Source organism: Rosa rugosa, chromosome 2 (assembly GCF_958449725.1).
Source record: "Rosa rugosa chromosome 2, drRosRugo1.1, whole genome shotgun sequence".
Classification (NCBI taxonomy): domain Eukaryota; kingdom Viridiplantae; phylum Streptophyta; class Magnoliopsida; order Rosales; family Rosaceae; genus Rosa; species Rosa rugosa.
In genome coordinates, this window is record NC_084821.1 from 29,602,256 (window position 1) to 29,619,400 (window position 17,145).

General features: G+C 37.2%; 1 protein-coding gene across 1 annotated transcript in view; it reads left to right on the top strand.

Annotated features, from left to right (window-relative positions):
• Nucleotides 1-2,187: 2,187 nt before the first annotated feature.
• LOC133733711 (probable cyclic nucleotide-gated ion channel 20, chloroplastic) overlaps nucleotides 2,188-17,145 on the top strand; it is a 36,060-nt gene continuing 21,102 nt past the window's right edge. Inside the window, exons 1-4 of the mRNA XM_062161353.1 lie at nucleotides 2,188-3,105; nucleotides 3,238-3,315; nucleotides 3,770-3,838; nucleotides 3,916-3,994. Of these exons, the coding sequence (XP_062017337.1) occupies nucleotides 2,951-3,105; nucleotides 3,238-3,315; nucleotides 3,770-3,838; nucleotides 3,916-3,994 (381 nt within the window). The 5' untranslated portion in view covers nucleotides 2,188-2,950. The remainder of the gene's footprint in view (nucleotides 3,106-3,237; nucleotides 3,316-3,769; nucleotides 3,839-3,915; nucleotides 3,995-17,145) is intronic.

A 17,145-nucleotide genomic window follows, 5' to 3' on the forward strand; every position in this document is an offset into this window, starting at 1 on the left:
GGCGTGACAGCCCTAGCGGAGATTCATGGTATATTTTCATTTTACGCATAGCTAATTTACCAATCAGTTAAAGTTAGCTCAAGATTTATATTGTTGTAAGGTTTTGGTTGACTGATTGCTCTGTTTGCTTAGTTAGAAGCCTAATTAATCTTTTTGTTTACCCCGTTTTTATGTATGGATGGTTAGTGTATTATCAAACTTTTTGTGCTTCGTAACCTCACGAAAAGTAGGATTGGAATATTGATTTGAGTTTTTCTAGTTTGTTACTGTTCGTAGGTTTTTGTGTTCTTGTTGGTCCTGTTTTGGGTCTGATTTTATGAACCATTAGTTTATTGTAATGAGGGGAATTTATGGCTTACTTTGTAGATGGGAAATCCTATGGATATCTCTAGATGCCTGAAGAGAATGTCTTGGTTTAAATCCTTAATAAAAGTAGTGTTGTAGGTATATTATTTTAGGGTGTCCTCAAACTTCAGTCATGCATTACTTTTCTAAACTCAATTGCAATCCAAATATCAGTGATAATAGAATTTTTGATGTAGTCTTCATGAAAAATTGTGGTTATGCTCAATTTCTCAAAACAAATGAAGACTAATGTATGTGGCCACTGCCTGATCTTCGATTTCAATTGTCCTTTGTATTTTGTTTTGTATAGACCTTTTTTTTTTTTTTTGTCTGTGTTTTGTATAGAGGTTAAACTCATTTACAATTTCATTATATGTGCTTTATCTTGTTTGACTGAACATTTATAGTTTATATTATATTCATGGTTTGCCTTTCTTTTTGTTTTAGTGTTTACTGCTTATACATTTAGACATAACAACAACTCAAAAAGAGTGCTTCCTGTGTGTTACTTAAGTAGCTTTTCTTTGATCATGTTCATGGATAACTTGTATGTCAACTTTTTTGAGTGCTTAAAGGCTAGGCCATACTGCTTGTTCTTTTCTATATAGTTTTCCTTAATCCCTTTTAATTGCAATCATTATTGGTCTCACTACTTTTAATTGCTTCTAATCGGGGAGGGGACATATGAAGTCTTGGTATTGCTTGAGTTGTGATGTATTTTAACTGATGAATAATGAACCATTTCTTGTATGTTATTTATTGCAGTCAGTAATTCTCTATAACTGTTATAGCGGCTTTTTAACATCGTGATGTATCTTTTTATGTCTATGTTAGTATCTTTTCAATCTGATGTCAGTAGCTTCTATTTTCATTTTCATTATTTCAAGTTAATAGCTCCTTATAATTGTTTAGTAACTTTTCAATATAGTGATAGTAGCTTTTTGTGTCTATATTAGTGGTTTTTCCATATAGTGATAATAGTTTTTTGTGTCTATGTTAGTATCTTTTCAAGCTGATGTCAGTAGCTTCTGTTTTCAAATCAGTAGCTCTCTGTAACTATTGTAGTGGTTTTCCATTACAGTGATTGTAGCTTTCGATACCTATGTTAGTATATTTTCAAGTTGATGTCAGTAGCTTTTATATTTTCATTTTGATTGATTTTAAGTTGTTTTATCACTACTAGAAAAAACCCCCCAATGCACACAGATGACATTCACACAGATGCAATTCTGTATGAGGAAACGGGCAATACACACAGATTTTTGTATGAAAACAGCATTCACACATAAATCCGTGTGAAAGTAATTCTGAAAGTGGGGCCATGAAGAAATTCACACGGATGTCCGTGTGAATTATGATAATACACAGACCGACAGACATCTGTGTGCATATGTGTCAGAAACTCACACAGATGTCCGTGTGAAAATTTATTTCCTCTATTTTTTAATATTTCTTATGATTATCAAAATTTATCATTTAATTATATATATCAAAATCTGTGTGAATGTTGATTTCAAACTAAAAAATTTCCGTCTTTTTGAAGTTTGCTATGAAAACCCAAGAGATTGAGCCGAGAAAAGAAATTAAAAAAACTCTCCCAAAATCTGTCTCTCTCGTCCTCCCTCTCTATCCATTATAGCAAGGCCAATTCTTAGGTGCGGGTAGCCGCACCACGTGTACGGTGCGGCTGTCCAATCAAATCTCAGAATTTTTTTTCTTTGTTCCGAAATTGTCCCTGATTTTTAAATGTGAAATACCCAAAATACCCCCCTGCTAGGGGAATGATTGGCCTGCCGCACCACGTGGCGGTGCGGCTGCCCCACGCAAGAATCACTCTTATAGCAAACACCCAAATTCACCTACCCATGTAATCCTCGGATCTTCCACCTTCGAATTTCCGATGGTGTTTCTCTACACAAACCTCACGCTCTCTCTCTCTTTACCCTCTCCCTCGCCCTCTCCGCCTTCTCTCTCGTCGACAACTACGCCTTCGACTGCGGCTCCACCGTGGACTCCACCTTCGACGATGGCCGCCGCTTCATTTCGAACTTGTCCATTTTAGCTCGCTCAATTTCACTCCGAAACCAAAACTCCAATCCCAATTCCCCCCCAAATTTACCAAACCGCTAGGGTTTTCCGGCGGCCATCCTAGTATGAGTTCCAGATCTGCGAGCCGGGGACCCACATGGTACGACTCCATTTCCAGAACTTCAATTCCTGTAATTTTTATTGAAATAGTGCTCATCTTCATGTCTTGATCAATGGGTTTGTGGTTTTGAAAGTCAGTAACTTTGGATTTGGGGGTGTATTAGGTCCAATGGTTAGGGAGTACTTGATTTGGGTCAGTACTGAAAAGTATGTACTCAAAGACTGTATCAGAGTTTCTAGTCTTATGTTCATTAGCCATTTAGAAGTGATGCATAAATCTTTAGACTGAGTAGTGAATGCAAATAAAAAGTTTGGGTTCCAATGTTCCTAGCATAAAGGTTGTCTTGCTGTTATTTCATTACGAAAATGATTGAAGCTAACTGGTACTGTCCCAATTAATTTTGTAATGGAGTCTATAGTTTGATCATTATCTTACTAACATAATGGCTCTGTTTATATGATGAAGCAAATTAGTACTCTGGCTGGAAACCAAACTCCAAGTCATTTTGTGTGGGAAGTTGTTTTTACAATGGCCATTATTGGCCTAGGTCTCCTACTTTTCGCTCTTCTCATAGGAAATATGCATAACTTTCTGCAGGCTCTTGGCCGGAGGTACAACTTTTTCACTATGGTCATTTGTTCTTAGTTCCTCCTACACTTAGTTCCTTCCCTAATTAAATTCAGATCTACTTTGAAAAAGAAAAAGGGAAAATTGAACTTTCTTGTTGGTCTTTCTCTTTACAGAAGGTTAGAAATGTCACTGAGACGTCGTGACGTTGAGCAGTGGATGAGCCATAGACGTTTGCCAGATGAACTAGGGAGGTATCATAATATATATATATATATATATATATATATTTTTTTTTTTTTTAATTTGGATTTCCACGTGAAGTTACAATGTTACATCATACATTTTAAGCTGTGCAAAACTACATCATTTGGAAACTTGTTATGATTGAAATCATACTGAACTATAGGGCTATACATTTGACTGTTAGGTTGTCATATGATTTTTCACCAATCATCAATAACAGATAAAATTTGATGTACAGAACGCCTAAAAGTTATCCCAACAATTTAGGAAAGTGAGGAAGCCAATGCTGGAGGAAAGATATGTCTATACAGTGGCCCAACATGGTTGTCATCCATAGTTACAATGCCATTGGTTTCAAGAAAAGGGAAATGATATTTGTACCTAAAAGAGATAAGTAGCAACCTTTGTGCTCATTTATGGTAGGGGCGGAATTTGATTTGGTGTTTGCTTTTATTCTGCCAGGTTATTCCACAAGCAATATGCACTAGATATGGACTTGCTGTGGGTTCCAACCAATATGGTATCACTTGGGTGAGAACATTTGAATTTATTTCTTTATAATTGTCAACAAAGTTCACACTGTTAACAACTCAATGGATTGTTAACAGATTGCTTCAGAAGGACTCAAGCACAGAGTCTTTGAGACATCACTGGCTGACCTTCAGGGAGATGAGGAGAATGCTTACGGTACCTATTAAATAGTACTTTATTGTTGCTAAGCATATTTCAGTTACCTATTAAACAGTACTTTATTGTTGCTAGATAAATGCACATGAATGCTGTTTAATGTTGGTCATTTTGTTAAATTTTATTCATCTTGACCAACTGTTATATAATCTTAGGGAATTGAAATAGGCCATTTTGTATCAGGAGAAATGCAGCAGCATAAACTCTTATTGTATATTAATGTGAAGCATGGTGTATGCTTTTATATATTAATGTAAAGTTTTGTTTATGCTTTGATGGATATTGTGAATATTTGAGCTTTTATTTTTTTGGTCTTAGCTGCATTAAATATATGATTTATTTAGTTATTTAGAAAAACATATAGATGACCATATATTAAATTGATATATATATATATATATATATATATATATATATATATATATATATATATTTATGTTGACAAAACACACAGTTTCTCATCTGTGTGAGATAATTATTAATCAAAGTAAAATAAGAATATTAATAGCAAGAGTTCTGATTTAAGTGGGACCCATCAAATGCATTCACACGGATTAGATAAATCCGTGTGAAAGTAGTATTAGCAACGCCAGTAATACGTATGGATTAATAATCAGTCATTGTACCGTGTGTATTAACGTTTTCACACGGATTTCCGTATGGAATACTACGATTTCACACGGATTCTCATCTGTGTGTGATGGGGGGTTTTTCTAGTAGTGTATGTCAATACCTTATCAAATTGGAAAATTAAGATTTTGTATGAAATTCAGTTTTTTTTTCTTTTCCTGTTGTGATTTCGTATCACTAGCATTTCTTGTTTGAGATTTGTGTTACACTATTAACATGGATAATCAACTAGTTTTTGTTGCAATTAATATCCCTGGCAGTAGCTTTTTATTTCTAGTCTAGTAGCTTTGTACATGTACTATAGTAGTTTTCTGTACTTATGTCAGTAGCCTTTTCTTGCTGGTGCAGTAGCCTTGTACATATTCTATAATAGCTTTCTGTATCTATAGCTTTTTAGAAATGGTCCAGTAGCTTTGTATGTGTGTTATAGTAGCTTTCTGTACCTATGGCTGTTGCTTTTTAGATTACTTATTTTTTATTATCTAGTTGATAAAGAGTGTCATGTTTGCGACGCAGCGGTACATTGCCGTTCGTAATTTCATTTCAAATACTAATATTTTGTTGTATCTTTATTCTTGCAGAATTCTTCCCTTTGCATTTGTAGTAGTAGATTTCGAAAATCATGTGAATTTGGATATTGAAGCCTCCATTGACCAAGAGATCATTCAGCTAACCAAGAAATGTTTGAAATGAAGTCTCGTGATGAAGGGGCAAAATTATGCCTATGGGTTTAGAGCGTCACCATTGAAAAATTACAGTAGCATTATAATATTGACGGTAGCTTTATACAACTATTGTACTAGACTTTCACAACTGTGGCATTGGCTTTTTACAACTATGGATGTAACGCCCCAAGCTACACCTCTCCAGCTTGGCACGTCATAGTGCCGCGGGGCTCTAAAACATAAACCGAACGCTCGATTCACATTCTAGAGGACCGCTAGGCATTTTGCTAGAAAACGTTTTGTCTGAACACAGCGGAAGCTAAAAATATTTTGAGGTGAAACTTGAGTTGCTGAAATTTATTTCGTTCGTTCAGGACTTAGGTAAAGGCTCACACAAGGTAGGAATTTCAATGAAAAATAATTCAATTAAATTTGACACGAGGGCTAGATAACAATAAGCTCCGAACACGAAGTTCGATAAATAAAATTTAGAACAAACACCAGACAAGGGTTTACCAAACTTGTTCTGCACACCCAGCTCCATCCGGCCGCCACTGTCCCGTCACCAGTGCACAGTACCTGCATCCACACTGTTGTAGGGGGTGAGCTTTCGTCCTCGCTGCTCAACCGGAACTCTACCTCAACTAGAATCAAAACCAATAAATAAATTTTTGGGCTGCCCAGTATGAAAACGTACTTAAACCAAATATTTAAAGAAACGACAAACTTTACAAAAATGCTTTTTGACTCACAAATCGATGCAAGGTACTCAAGTAGACATGCGCGCTGAATCTTACCAGATGGTCGGTTCCATAGACCCACTACACGACCTTACCTCAACTAATTTGTAAACCAGGTAAGCGTAGCGAGAGCGTCTGCTACCTAGCTACACACACGGAATCAGGTCGTCATTGCGATCGCTCATTGTCCGACCGGTGTAGCTAACCCTCCGGAGGTTTAGGGAATCGAACCCAAGGAAGTCAGTGCCCTTTTCGCTCTCAAACCATCACATTTCTCATATGGTTTGGTTAGTATGCTTTGCATTTTAACTTAACCAAGCCACTTCACTTTACATGCACCATTTTAATAACAAAACATAAGAAAATCACTAATCGAGGAGAGTCTTGAATCCCCTACTTGGATTCTGATGCTTTTCTTCACGTACTTCGGGAGTCACGAACCTTCCGTTCCTCGGGTAATTGGAGTCCTAAGTTCCGACATTTTGATCGTTAATAATCTATTAAACAACTTTTGAAATCTCAACGATTAATAAATCGTCCAACCAACTTTTCCTGATTTGACCAGGAGTTAACCAAGTTTGACCAATGTTTGACAGATCGCGATAAGTTCGATAATTATCCCAATTACCGAACATTTTACTTAAAATTGGAATATCAACCAATTTCATGCCTTCAACAATTATTTCCAATTTTCTTAAATATCGACGGAATTTACTATGGACACCCAATATAATTCAAATCTCATACAAGGTGTGCCCAAAACTACTAAGGATACCCATATTCACACTTGACCATTTTCACCCTTCACTACCATTTCCTGATTCACAACAAAACTCAATCCACAATTATAATATCAATAGCATATTCAACAACACATTCAAACATAAACTCCAAACACTCAAATTAGGACCACCTGACAAAATCGACAACCAGAGGAACTCCAATTTCAATCGAGCTAAACCCAACTCACTTTAACAACTTCTGATTATCATTCCAAGACCAAAGCTTTACTTCAAGGTTCGGATTATACCTTAAAGTTCATCTGCTATCAACTCGGTTTCCCAAAACTCTCTGCCGAAACTAGATTGATGAAGAACTGATGACTTTCACGCCAACAGCTCAACCAGCTTCTTGATTGTTGGCCTATGAGTGCAGCCCAACAAGAAACAAAGCCCAGAAAGGCCGGAGAAGTCGCCGGCGTCAAAGAACACGGCGAAGCCGAAACCAACCCAGAAACGAAAATCATTAAAACCTAATCGAATTCGAAAACTAATCATACAGACATGTAGAGCATGACGAGAACATCGATTTTCATACCACATGCAGGCTAAACGGTGGCCGGAGTCGCCGGAATTTGCTGAGCCCGCCGAAAAAGCTTCAAGCTTCTCACCGTCGATTCTCCCTCCACAGCCGACGATTGAACAAACGGAGACCGAAAACGTGACCGTGACGACAAGAGGAAGAGATCGGTGGCCGTGCGCCGGCCGGAGGTGGCTGGACGGAGGAGCAGTGGTCGGACCCAGTCGCGGGTCGCCGAACTTCTCTTTCTCGGGCCGAGAGAGCTCAAGGCTGCTGGAATGATCTGGATCGTCTGATCCCTCCAAGGCTATTTATAGCCTGAATTTCAGGATTAATAGACGGTCAAGATGAAGCGGTGGTTGGATTAACGGTTGAGATCGCACCGCAGAAATTTTCTTTTCTCTATATAATCTTCTAAATTCCCATAACTTTGAAAAATCACGATAAATAGTTCGAGTATCCGAAAAATTCCCCGAAAATTCCCACGAACTCGTCGTGTCGTGTACTTTATTATCCAATCCTTAAATTAAGGATTACACCTACTCAAAATTTCCAAAAATATTCTCAAGCACTTTAATCATTACCGAGAGCGTAAATTAATTTCCCAACAATCTCAACTTACTCGACAAATTTTTCTGGGGCTCACAATGGAAATAGCTTTTTACATAGTTATATCAGTGTTGAACGCTGCATACTTTTTGTATCATTGAATATGTTTTCTTCTCTCGATTGCTGTAGCATTTTTATTTTGGTTGTATTATTTTACATTTCCATAGCTTTGTTAGTCTCTAATAATAGCTTTCTCAATCTCTTGGAGTAGCTTTTATTCTGCTTGGTAGTAGTTTTTGTTTTGCTTGGTTATTGCTTTTGGGGATTGATGATAATAACTTTTGTTGATGGTGAGAGTAACTTTTGGTTTTGGTGACAGTAGCTTTTGTTGATGTGGATAGTAGTTTTTGGTTTTGGGGAGCATAGGTTTTTTTTTGTAAGGAGTAGCTTTTATTGCTAGTGATAGTAGCTTTTATCACCTCACCAGAGGTTGCCGGAAATCTCACCAGAGTAGTTTTTGTTGCTAATGACAGTAGCTTTTGTTAGTAATAGCAGTCAAGAAGAACAAAGGAATAAGAGATTTGAGATTTTCTGATATGATTTTTACCTTCTCCAAGAACGGAGTATTTATACAAGATACACCAAGACCTATTAGGAAACTAATTACAACAGAATAATCTTAATAATACACAATATTCACAATCCTAATTACATGGCATGACTCACGCCAACACTCCCCCTCAAGTTGGTGCATACAGATCACGGATGCCCAACTTGTCAAGTGAGTCATAGAAGGCTTTACTCGAGAGAGCCTTTTGATACGTGCAAAAGCGTTCGCCAATTTAAACCCTGAAAATGTCGAGCATTAGTATAGGATAAGCAGGGATCATTCTAAACCGGGGATTGAGGGTGCTAACATGTGAGAAACAAATTAAAGAAAGAATATACAAGTCACGAAATCAAAGAACAAACATATACAAATTTACGAAAATTAGAAGTTAACAAGTTATAAACATGCATAAATTTCGAACAACAAAAGAAACAATAAAGAGTTAGAGAGCAACCATACACGTAACACACGAATTAGAGAGCAAAGGAATGAGAGAGCAACGAAAATATACAAGTATATATATAGACAAGGACGAAATTAGAGAGAAAACAAGTTAGAAAAGGTTTTGGAAATCCTACTCCTATTTATACACAATTTACAAATCCATATCACATTAGAAAACCATATACAACAAGGATTACTAGTTATATACTAATTAGAATTACTTAATCTACAAGAAAACAAATTATTGACCAAGTCAAACAAGAAATCCTAAGTCAAAACTAACTCTAACTATTTTTCCTAAAAAACACCAAAGAATCCCTAAAATTTAGGAACTCCTAAAAAACACAAAACAAACTCCTAAAAACCACCAAATTAATTCCTAGAAAACACTAACACACATTTACTATTCACGGAGACACTATTCACGAATTTTAAAAAGATTATTTTATTTTATTTTATTATTTTATTTTCTAAGTTAACATGCTACCTAAAGTCTAAGTTAATTTTAATTATTTACACATATACAAGAACACATAATAAACGAAACAGGGGGGGGGGGGGGGGGGTTTAAGATTTAAACTATAAATTTTCAGAAAACATTAAAAACATGAAAATCGTTTTATTTACAAAGGTGGGAAAAGAAGGATTTTCGAAAACAATTCGTCAAGAATAATTCAAGATCAACATATTTATGCATCCCTTAATCTTTATTAGTTATCATGAAATAATATCAACCAAGACACAAAGATCAAAGCAACCAATGTCCCTTTTAACTTTCTTTCTTAAGCCTATTGAATTAGCAACGCACCAAGACAATTTATTTTGAAAAGTCGACATCACACAATCAAAGCAACTGCGTTGAAAATCCGTTTTCAAATCATTAAGTTCAAGAAAGAATTGATAAACATGAAAATCCAAGCGTGTCAAAACTTATCATTACATGCATAATCTGATTTCGACTCAAAGCAAGCCTTTACTACTTATTCGAATTAGGTTTCACAAAGCATCAAACCTAATTACTAGCTCATAACATGCAAGTATTCCTTTATTGGCCATTAAGACAATAGTTACATGCGTTTACCACAAAATCAGATTATTATTCCATTAAGTTGACAACTAACAAGACTCAAGAACACACAAACAAATCAAACATTGAAAATCATATCAAAATTGAATTCGAAAATCAGAAAGTTAACTCATGGTTTCGGTTTTTACACAAAGAAAATCAAAACAGAAATTCTATCTAACAAGTTACAAAACCGAGAAGAAAACATAGGTGAAGATGGTATGAAAAACCCTTAGACACGTCCCAAGGTCCAACGCAGATCCAAGGCGGCGGCACAGGATGAAGATCACGGCAAAGGATGGAGGATGGCACGGCTAGAACTTCCAAGATGCGAAAACCTGAAACTCAAGAGCAAACCGGTGAGAAACGAAATTGTGGAGAATAATGTGTAACCCCTGAACGTCATATACACAAGGTATATATAGGAGGACGTCCAAAGCACTGTCAATTCGTTTCTACTTGGTTTCTCCAAAGTTGTGTTGATTTAGGACTTCTTTGGCACAAAGCAGATTTCCGGCAGTCTTGACCTCAGTGCACTAAAACGGCCATAACTTCTTATAGAAAATATATATCGACAAGCTGTAAAAATTTCTGGAAACTAGACATCTGTAGCTTTCCAACCATATAAATATCATAATTTTCTGAGCTCTGAGCGATTTATGACACTTCGTTGAAGTTGACTGATCTGCACAGGCAGTAATCCGAATCTGTAATGGATTTGACTTTTAAAGCACAACTGAAGTCCAACTCGGTTTTCCTTCACATCACATGCCTCTCACATGTCTTCCACTCCTTATTGAAGAATGAAACTGATAGGAGCATTTTAATGCGACGTTTTAACTGCATTTCCTTACATTTCTTGCGTCATTTCCTTAGTAAAACTCTGTTTAGGAAAGTTTCCATTCTTTGATTGGGAAAGTTCCTATTTGTAGAAAGTTTCCATTTTTCTTAGTTTCTATTTTCCATTTTTAGAAAGTTTCTATTCTTGTAGTTTTCATTTCTCATTTCTGGCAAGTTTCTATTTTTTCATTTTTAGTAACTTTCTATTTTTCATTTTTAGTAAGTTTCTATTTTTCAAATTAGGAAAGTTTCTATTTCTCATACTAGTTTCTATTTTCAGGACTTCCGAGCTAAAAAGTGGAAATGAACGCACGAATGGAAGGAGGAGCCTGCGAACATCAAGACAAACAAATATGAGAGAAAACGGTCCACACATTTGAGCAGAAATGAAGAAACAAGCTTTCCTAGTGCAACCAGGAAACCCTGCGAAATGGAGGAGAGCTTACCAATGAAGTTTCCAACGCAACTATGAAAAGAAATGAAGAAAATGAAGTGTTTTGCGTTGGAAAAGAAGAAGGCTTGAAGATGAAGCAACGAAGCCCAAGAGCACTTTGAATTTTCGGCAAAATGGATCATGGCCCATCATGGCCCAAGAGATTAGGGTTTGTGACGCATGGAATAAACCCTAGGAGAGTTTTGCCGTCCAAAATGAAGAGAGAAACAAGGAGTTGGCGTCCAAAAATCAGAAATTAAAAGGAGATATTCTAGGGAGATTTTCTAGGGTTATTTTTATGGAAATACATCAAGAGATAAACCCTAGAATATCTTTTGCCGTCCAAGCCAAGAGGAAAAGGAGGAATTGCCGTGATATTCATGAAGAAACCCTAGAGAATTCGGCAAAGAGAGATTCTAGGGGAGAGTTTTAAGGAAAGCCAAAGTGTGGAGACCAAGAAACGGCCAAAAAGGAGTCTAGGTTCGTTCCCTATATTCTCTAAGGAAGTTTGGCCGAAATTGAACTACAAAATCAGAATATATCTTTATATATTTCGGCCAAAATATTAGGGAATTAAAATGGAGTTTTGTGATTGGTTGAACCATGTCATAGGGCTTATTTGGCAAGCTATTATTGGAGGAAATTATGTGGCATTTTCAGATTAATTCCTTGGGATATTAAGAGGTTTACACGGCTAGGAGAGCAAGGAGGCGTCCACTATATATTCTCACACATTCTCAACGTCAAGTTCCCTTCCTTTGTGTTTTACAACTTTAGAAAAATTCAGAAAAGCTCTCTAGCCTAGCCGTGCTCTTCTCCATCCTCTAAGGCAACCACGAAGTGCAAGCAAGGCCAAGGAAGAAGAAGACAAGCCGTGAACACCATCCATCCTCCACCTTGAAGATTGCTTTCGAAATTCAAGAGACCACATCACCTTTTCGTTCATCACCATCTCCATCTCTTGGTGTAATTCGATTCTTCCTTGTAACTTTGTTTGTATTTTCGTTGGTTATGCCTTAGTTGACACATATGTTTGAACAAGTATTGTTTTCTGAAATTTTATGATTAATAGTTAATTTTCAGATTCATACTTTGCGAATTATGGTTGCTTATGTGTGAGTGTTTGATTAAATTTGCATGATAGAAATCTTTTGTATGTTAATCTTAAAGGGTTCGAAACTTTTAGGGTTTTTATATAATTGGTGCTACGAATTTAAGAACATGAATCAACTTTCTGGTTTTGTGTTCTTGAATCAATAAGTAGTAAAGGTTTTGTACAAAAACCGAATTTAATCAAAGAAGATTGCAATTAGGTGGACTTTTTCATACTAAGTTGCACATTTGAATTGATAGCCTTTCTAGGTGCTTATTGCGTTAAACATGTATGATTGACTAGCTTTCTAGGGCTTGAATGCATGTTTGATAGGATTAGTCTATGTGCTTTCACTTAGATTAATTAGCGTTGAAAGTAAAATATGGGAAATTGTTTGCTTTGAACGTTTCACATGATCAATTCCTCTTGCATGACTATGATGAACAATGATGAACTTGAATTAATTTTAATCATATGTTTCGATTTTGATCTTTGTTCTTGCATTCCATTTATAATTTTATGTTTTTGCATTTCAATTGTTTTATTAACTTAGTTTTATTTTCAGAAAAACCAAAAATCCCCCCTAATTTCGTGTACAATGTCTATAATTGTAAATATCTTTGTGAATATTATACTTTGTTTTGATTTTAATTGTTTAATTGTTTGACAATGACAGGTGTACCCTCAATCCCCGGAATAGAACGATCCCTATTTATTCTATACTACTAACGATATTTCAGGGTTAAATTAGGCGCTTGCTTTGAGCGCATCAATTTTTGGCGCCGTTGCCGGGGATTGAAAAATCATTTGTCACTTTGTGAATATTGTGTTTTGTTTATATTGTGACCGAAAAAAAAAAAAAAAAAAAAATTTACTTGTTAATTATTTTGTAATTATCGAAATTTACTTAGTTTAATTACTTAGGTTGTTATTTGTATTATTGAACACGAGTTTAATTGTGGGTTGTAAATTAAAGAAGGAATAGGTGAAGTCGTGTTTATTAATATTGGCCTAAACCACTTATTGGTACCTAGTTCAGGTCCCTTAAGGTTGAGGGCGGCCTCTATTAACATTCATTGAACTGTCTAACACACCTAGGACCTTTTACATCCTAGTAAGAATATCCTATGTGAGATGGTGTCTAGGAAGGGGACAACGTTCATGACGGGTTCTGGATTCAGAAGTGCTTACAAATGGGCGTAAACCTCAATGAGGGAGTAGCCTATGCCAAAATGGATCCTACCTCTTGTGTTCGCCCTCCCCTACCTGGCCATTTCAGTAAGGTTGCCCAACGGATGTAGGAGGGACTTTGTGTCTGGACGATTATACTTGGGCCGCATGTCCACTTGATTTACCGCTTGGAATTAAATTTGATATCAATAGTATTTATAACAAAAGAAAATGTAAAGAAAATGTTGTGACACTTAAGGTATATTGGATTAAACATAATCTTGGAAGGGTAGCTGTTTCCGTCCCATTGCACAACAAGATTCCCTGTTCCCGTACCTAATTGTTGAAAGTAATTGTAAATAAAAAAAAAAATAATAATAAAAAAATAAAAAAATAAAAAAATAAAAAAAAATAAAAAAAAAATAATAAATAAAAATAAAAATAAAAATAAAAAATTTGAATAGTGACGTTTTGTATATGTGTTTTGTGTGAAAGTTTTGTGTCTAATTATACTTGTAAAGAATTAGAATTAAAGAAAATAAAAATTGGAGTTATGAATTTTGTTAAATACTTAATTGTTGCGAGTGTGTAAAATAATCTGAGTAGACAAGGGCCCTTTTGTTAATATTGGCCTTAACCCTTCATTCGTACCTTTCTAAGGTCTTATGAGGTTGATGGCGGCCTTCATTAGCACTTGGAGAACAGTTTAACACATGAGTAATTTCCCAGCTGAGTAAGGGGCATTACAGATGGTGTCTTAGGTTGAGACCCTGGGTGATGGGTTCAATTGGATCTCAGAGATACTATAGACTGTGCGTAAACCACAATGTGGAAGTAGCCAATAGGGGCGTAAACCTCAATGAGGAAGTAGCCTCCGTAGTATCACCAAAATGAGTCCTCCCTCTCACTTACCTCTTAATCTGGCTATCTGGCCTTCTGAAACAAAGGAAAGTGACTTATGTCTAAGCGACTATCCCTATATCGTAGCTCACCAATAGTAGTGGTTTCTATTGGGCTCGACTTACAATTCGGAATCAATTGCGTTATTAACTTTGTTTATAGCGTTTCCATGTAAAAATAAAATACTTGTACTTACCCTTCACATGTAAATTGGTTTGTTTTCTTACTTCTCTTACTTGTACAAAATTTGTAAGTTTCTTTTGTTGCTTGTGAATAGTGACGTTTTTGTATAAAGATTAACTTGTATTTCTTGTCTTTTGTAAGTTACTAACTTTTGTACATCTTAATGTTGTTCAGAATCTCCATGTATGTCCGAGCCTTCTAAACTTCCTAGCAAGAAAGAGATTGAAGAAAGGCTCGCTCGTTTGAAAAATCCTCCTACACTTGAGTACAGAAGACCATCTTCCTTGACATTCAAAGAGTACACAATTAACGAGCAAGGGAAGAGGGTCTATTCTTCTGAGGAATCTACTCCACCTACTCCTACTCCATCTCCTCCTTCACGCTCACCTTCACCTGTGGTTTCATCCAACTCTACTCCACCACCTTCACCACCACCTGAAGAAGTAAGGGAAGAAAGAATGGCATCCATTAGGGAACTATCCACAGCAACAGTCGAGGGAGGACCCCCTACAGGCATTGTGTACCCTGCCCCTGCAGCAGGAAGACAAGCAGAGTTTGAACTGAAGAGTGGACTATTACACCAACTCCCTATCTTCCATGGGCTTAATATGGAGGACGCCAATAAGCATCTTAGAACATTCCAGGCTGTGTGTTCTAACATGCAACCACAAGGAGCAGATGAAAACATTCTGAAAATGAAGGCATTTCCATTCTCCTTAGCTGACAGAGCCAAAGATTGGCTATATGAGATACCTGTTGGACGTATCACTTCATGGGAAACAATGAAGAAAGCCTTTTTGGAAAAATACTTCCCAGCTTCAAAGGTCATCACACTCAGGAAGAAACTCAGTGGAATTGAGCAAGCCCATGATGAGTCCTATGGTGCCTACTATGAAAGGTTCAACTCCTTACTTGCCCAATGCCCTCAACATCAGATGAAGAATGAAACCCTGCTTACATGTTTTTATGAGGGACTCTTACCCTTAGAAAGGCAAATGCTTGATGCTGCAGCTGGAGGAGCTTTTGTGGACAAGTCACCTGCAGCTGGAAGGGAACTTATTGAGAATCGTGCCCTAAACAATCAACAATATGAGGGTATAGGACACTCCATTCGAAAGGTGCATGAGGTGGGAAAGAATACTGCTATTGAGGACCAACTGAATAAGCTCACCTTCCTAATGAACCAAGTCGTCACTTCCAAGGGACCAAGTGCCACCATTGCTTGTGGGGTATGCTCTATGCAAGGGCATGTTACAGATCAGTGCCCTCAACTCAATGAAAATGGAGGATGGGAATCTGCAAATGCTATTGGAGGATATCAAGGGGGATATCAAGGAGGACCTTCACGTCCTAGGCATGACCCTTATTCAAATACGTATAACCCAGGATGGAGGGACCATCCCAACTTCAAGTGGACCAACAATGAAAACGTTCAGAATCCTCTTGGTGGGAACTTCCAACGTCCTCAAGGGCCTTCATTTCAAGGATCTTCTTTTCAAAGGCCCTACATGCCTCCTCAACAGCATTCAGGGAGTTCCCACTCTCACTATGATAAAACGTTGGAGGCCTTGACTAGCTCTACACAAGCCTTGACAAACTCTACTCAGGCTTTGATTCAAGGACAACAGACCCATACCAAGGACATTGCAGACCTTAAGAAGCAGATGGGCCAAGTTGTGGACTTCATGAGCAAGATCCATGAGACTGGGAAGCTCCCTAGTGTCACAATACCTAACCCAAAGGGTAATGTGGAGAATGCATCAGTTGTGACCACAAGGAGTGGACGGCCATTTGTGGATCAACCTGAGCCACCCAAGAAGGCCCAAGTGAGCATAGAGATTGAGGAAGACCAAGAACCCACCAAGTTGGGTATTGAGAAGGACCCTGCAACGTCCAAAGAAGAAACCAAGGCGTCCTCACCAAAGGCAAAACCGGAAATTAAAGGTATTCATTCTAACTTATCAAATTCGGTTATTGCTAACCCCTCTTCTTCTTGCATACCCTTCCCACGCAGGTTTGCCAAATCTAAGAAGGATGAGAGTGACCAAGCTATCTTGGAAACTTTCAAGAAGGTGCAAGTGAACCTACCCCTCCTAGAGGCCATCAAGCAAGTCCCTAAGTATGCCAAGTTCCTCAAAGAGCTTTGCACTACTAGGAGAGTAAACCGTGAAAAGGAGGTGGTAAAGGTAAGTGAAAATGTCTCTGCCTTGATTCAGAGGAAAATTCCTCCAAAGTGTAAGGATCCTGGAAGCTTTACTATTCCATGTACTATTGGTAACTCTCGCTTTAAGAATGCCATGCTAGACCTAGGTGCATCTGTTAATGTTATGCCCTATTCTGTGTATGAAACCCTAGGTCTAGGGGCACTTAAATCTGATAATGTTATCATTCAGTTAGCTGACAGATCCAATGCATACCCTAGAGGTTTGTTGGAGGATGTGCTTGTGCAGGTTAACCATCTTATCTTCCCAGCTGATTTTTATGTGTTGGAAATGGAGGACTCCCCTGTGAGTTCCACTCCTTTGCTTT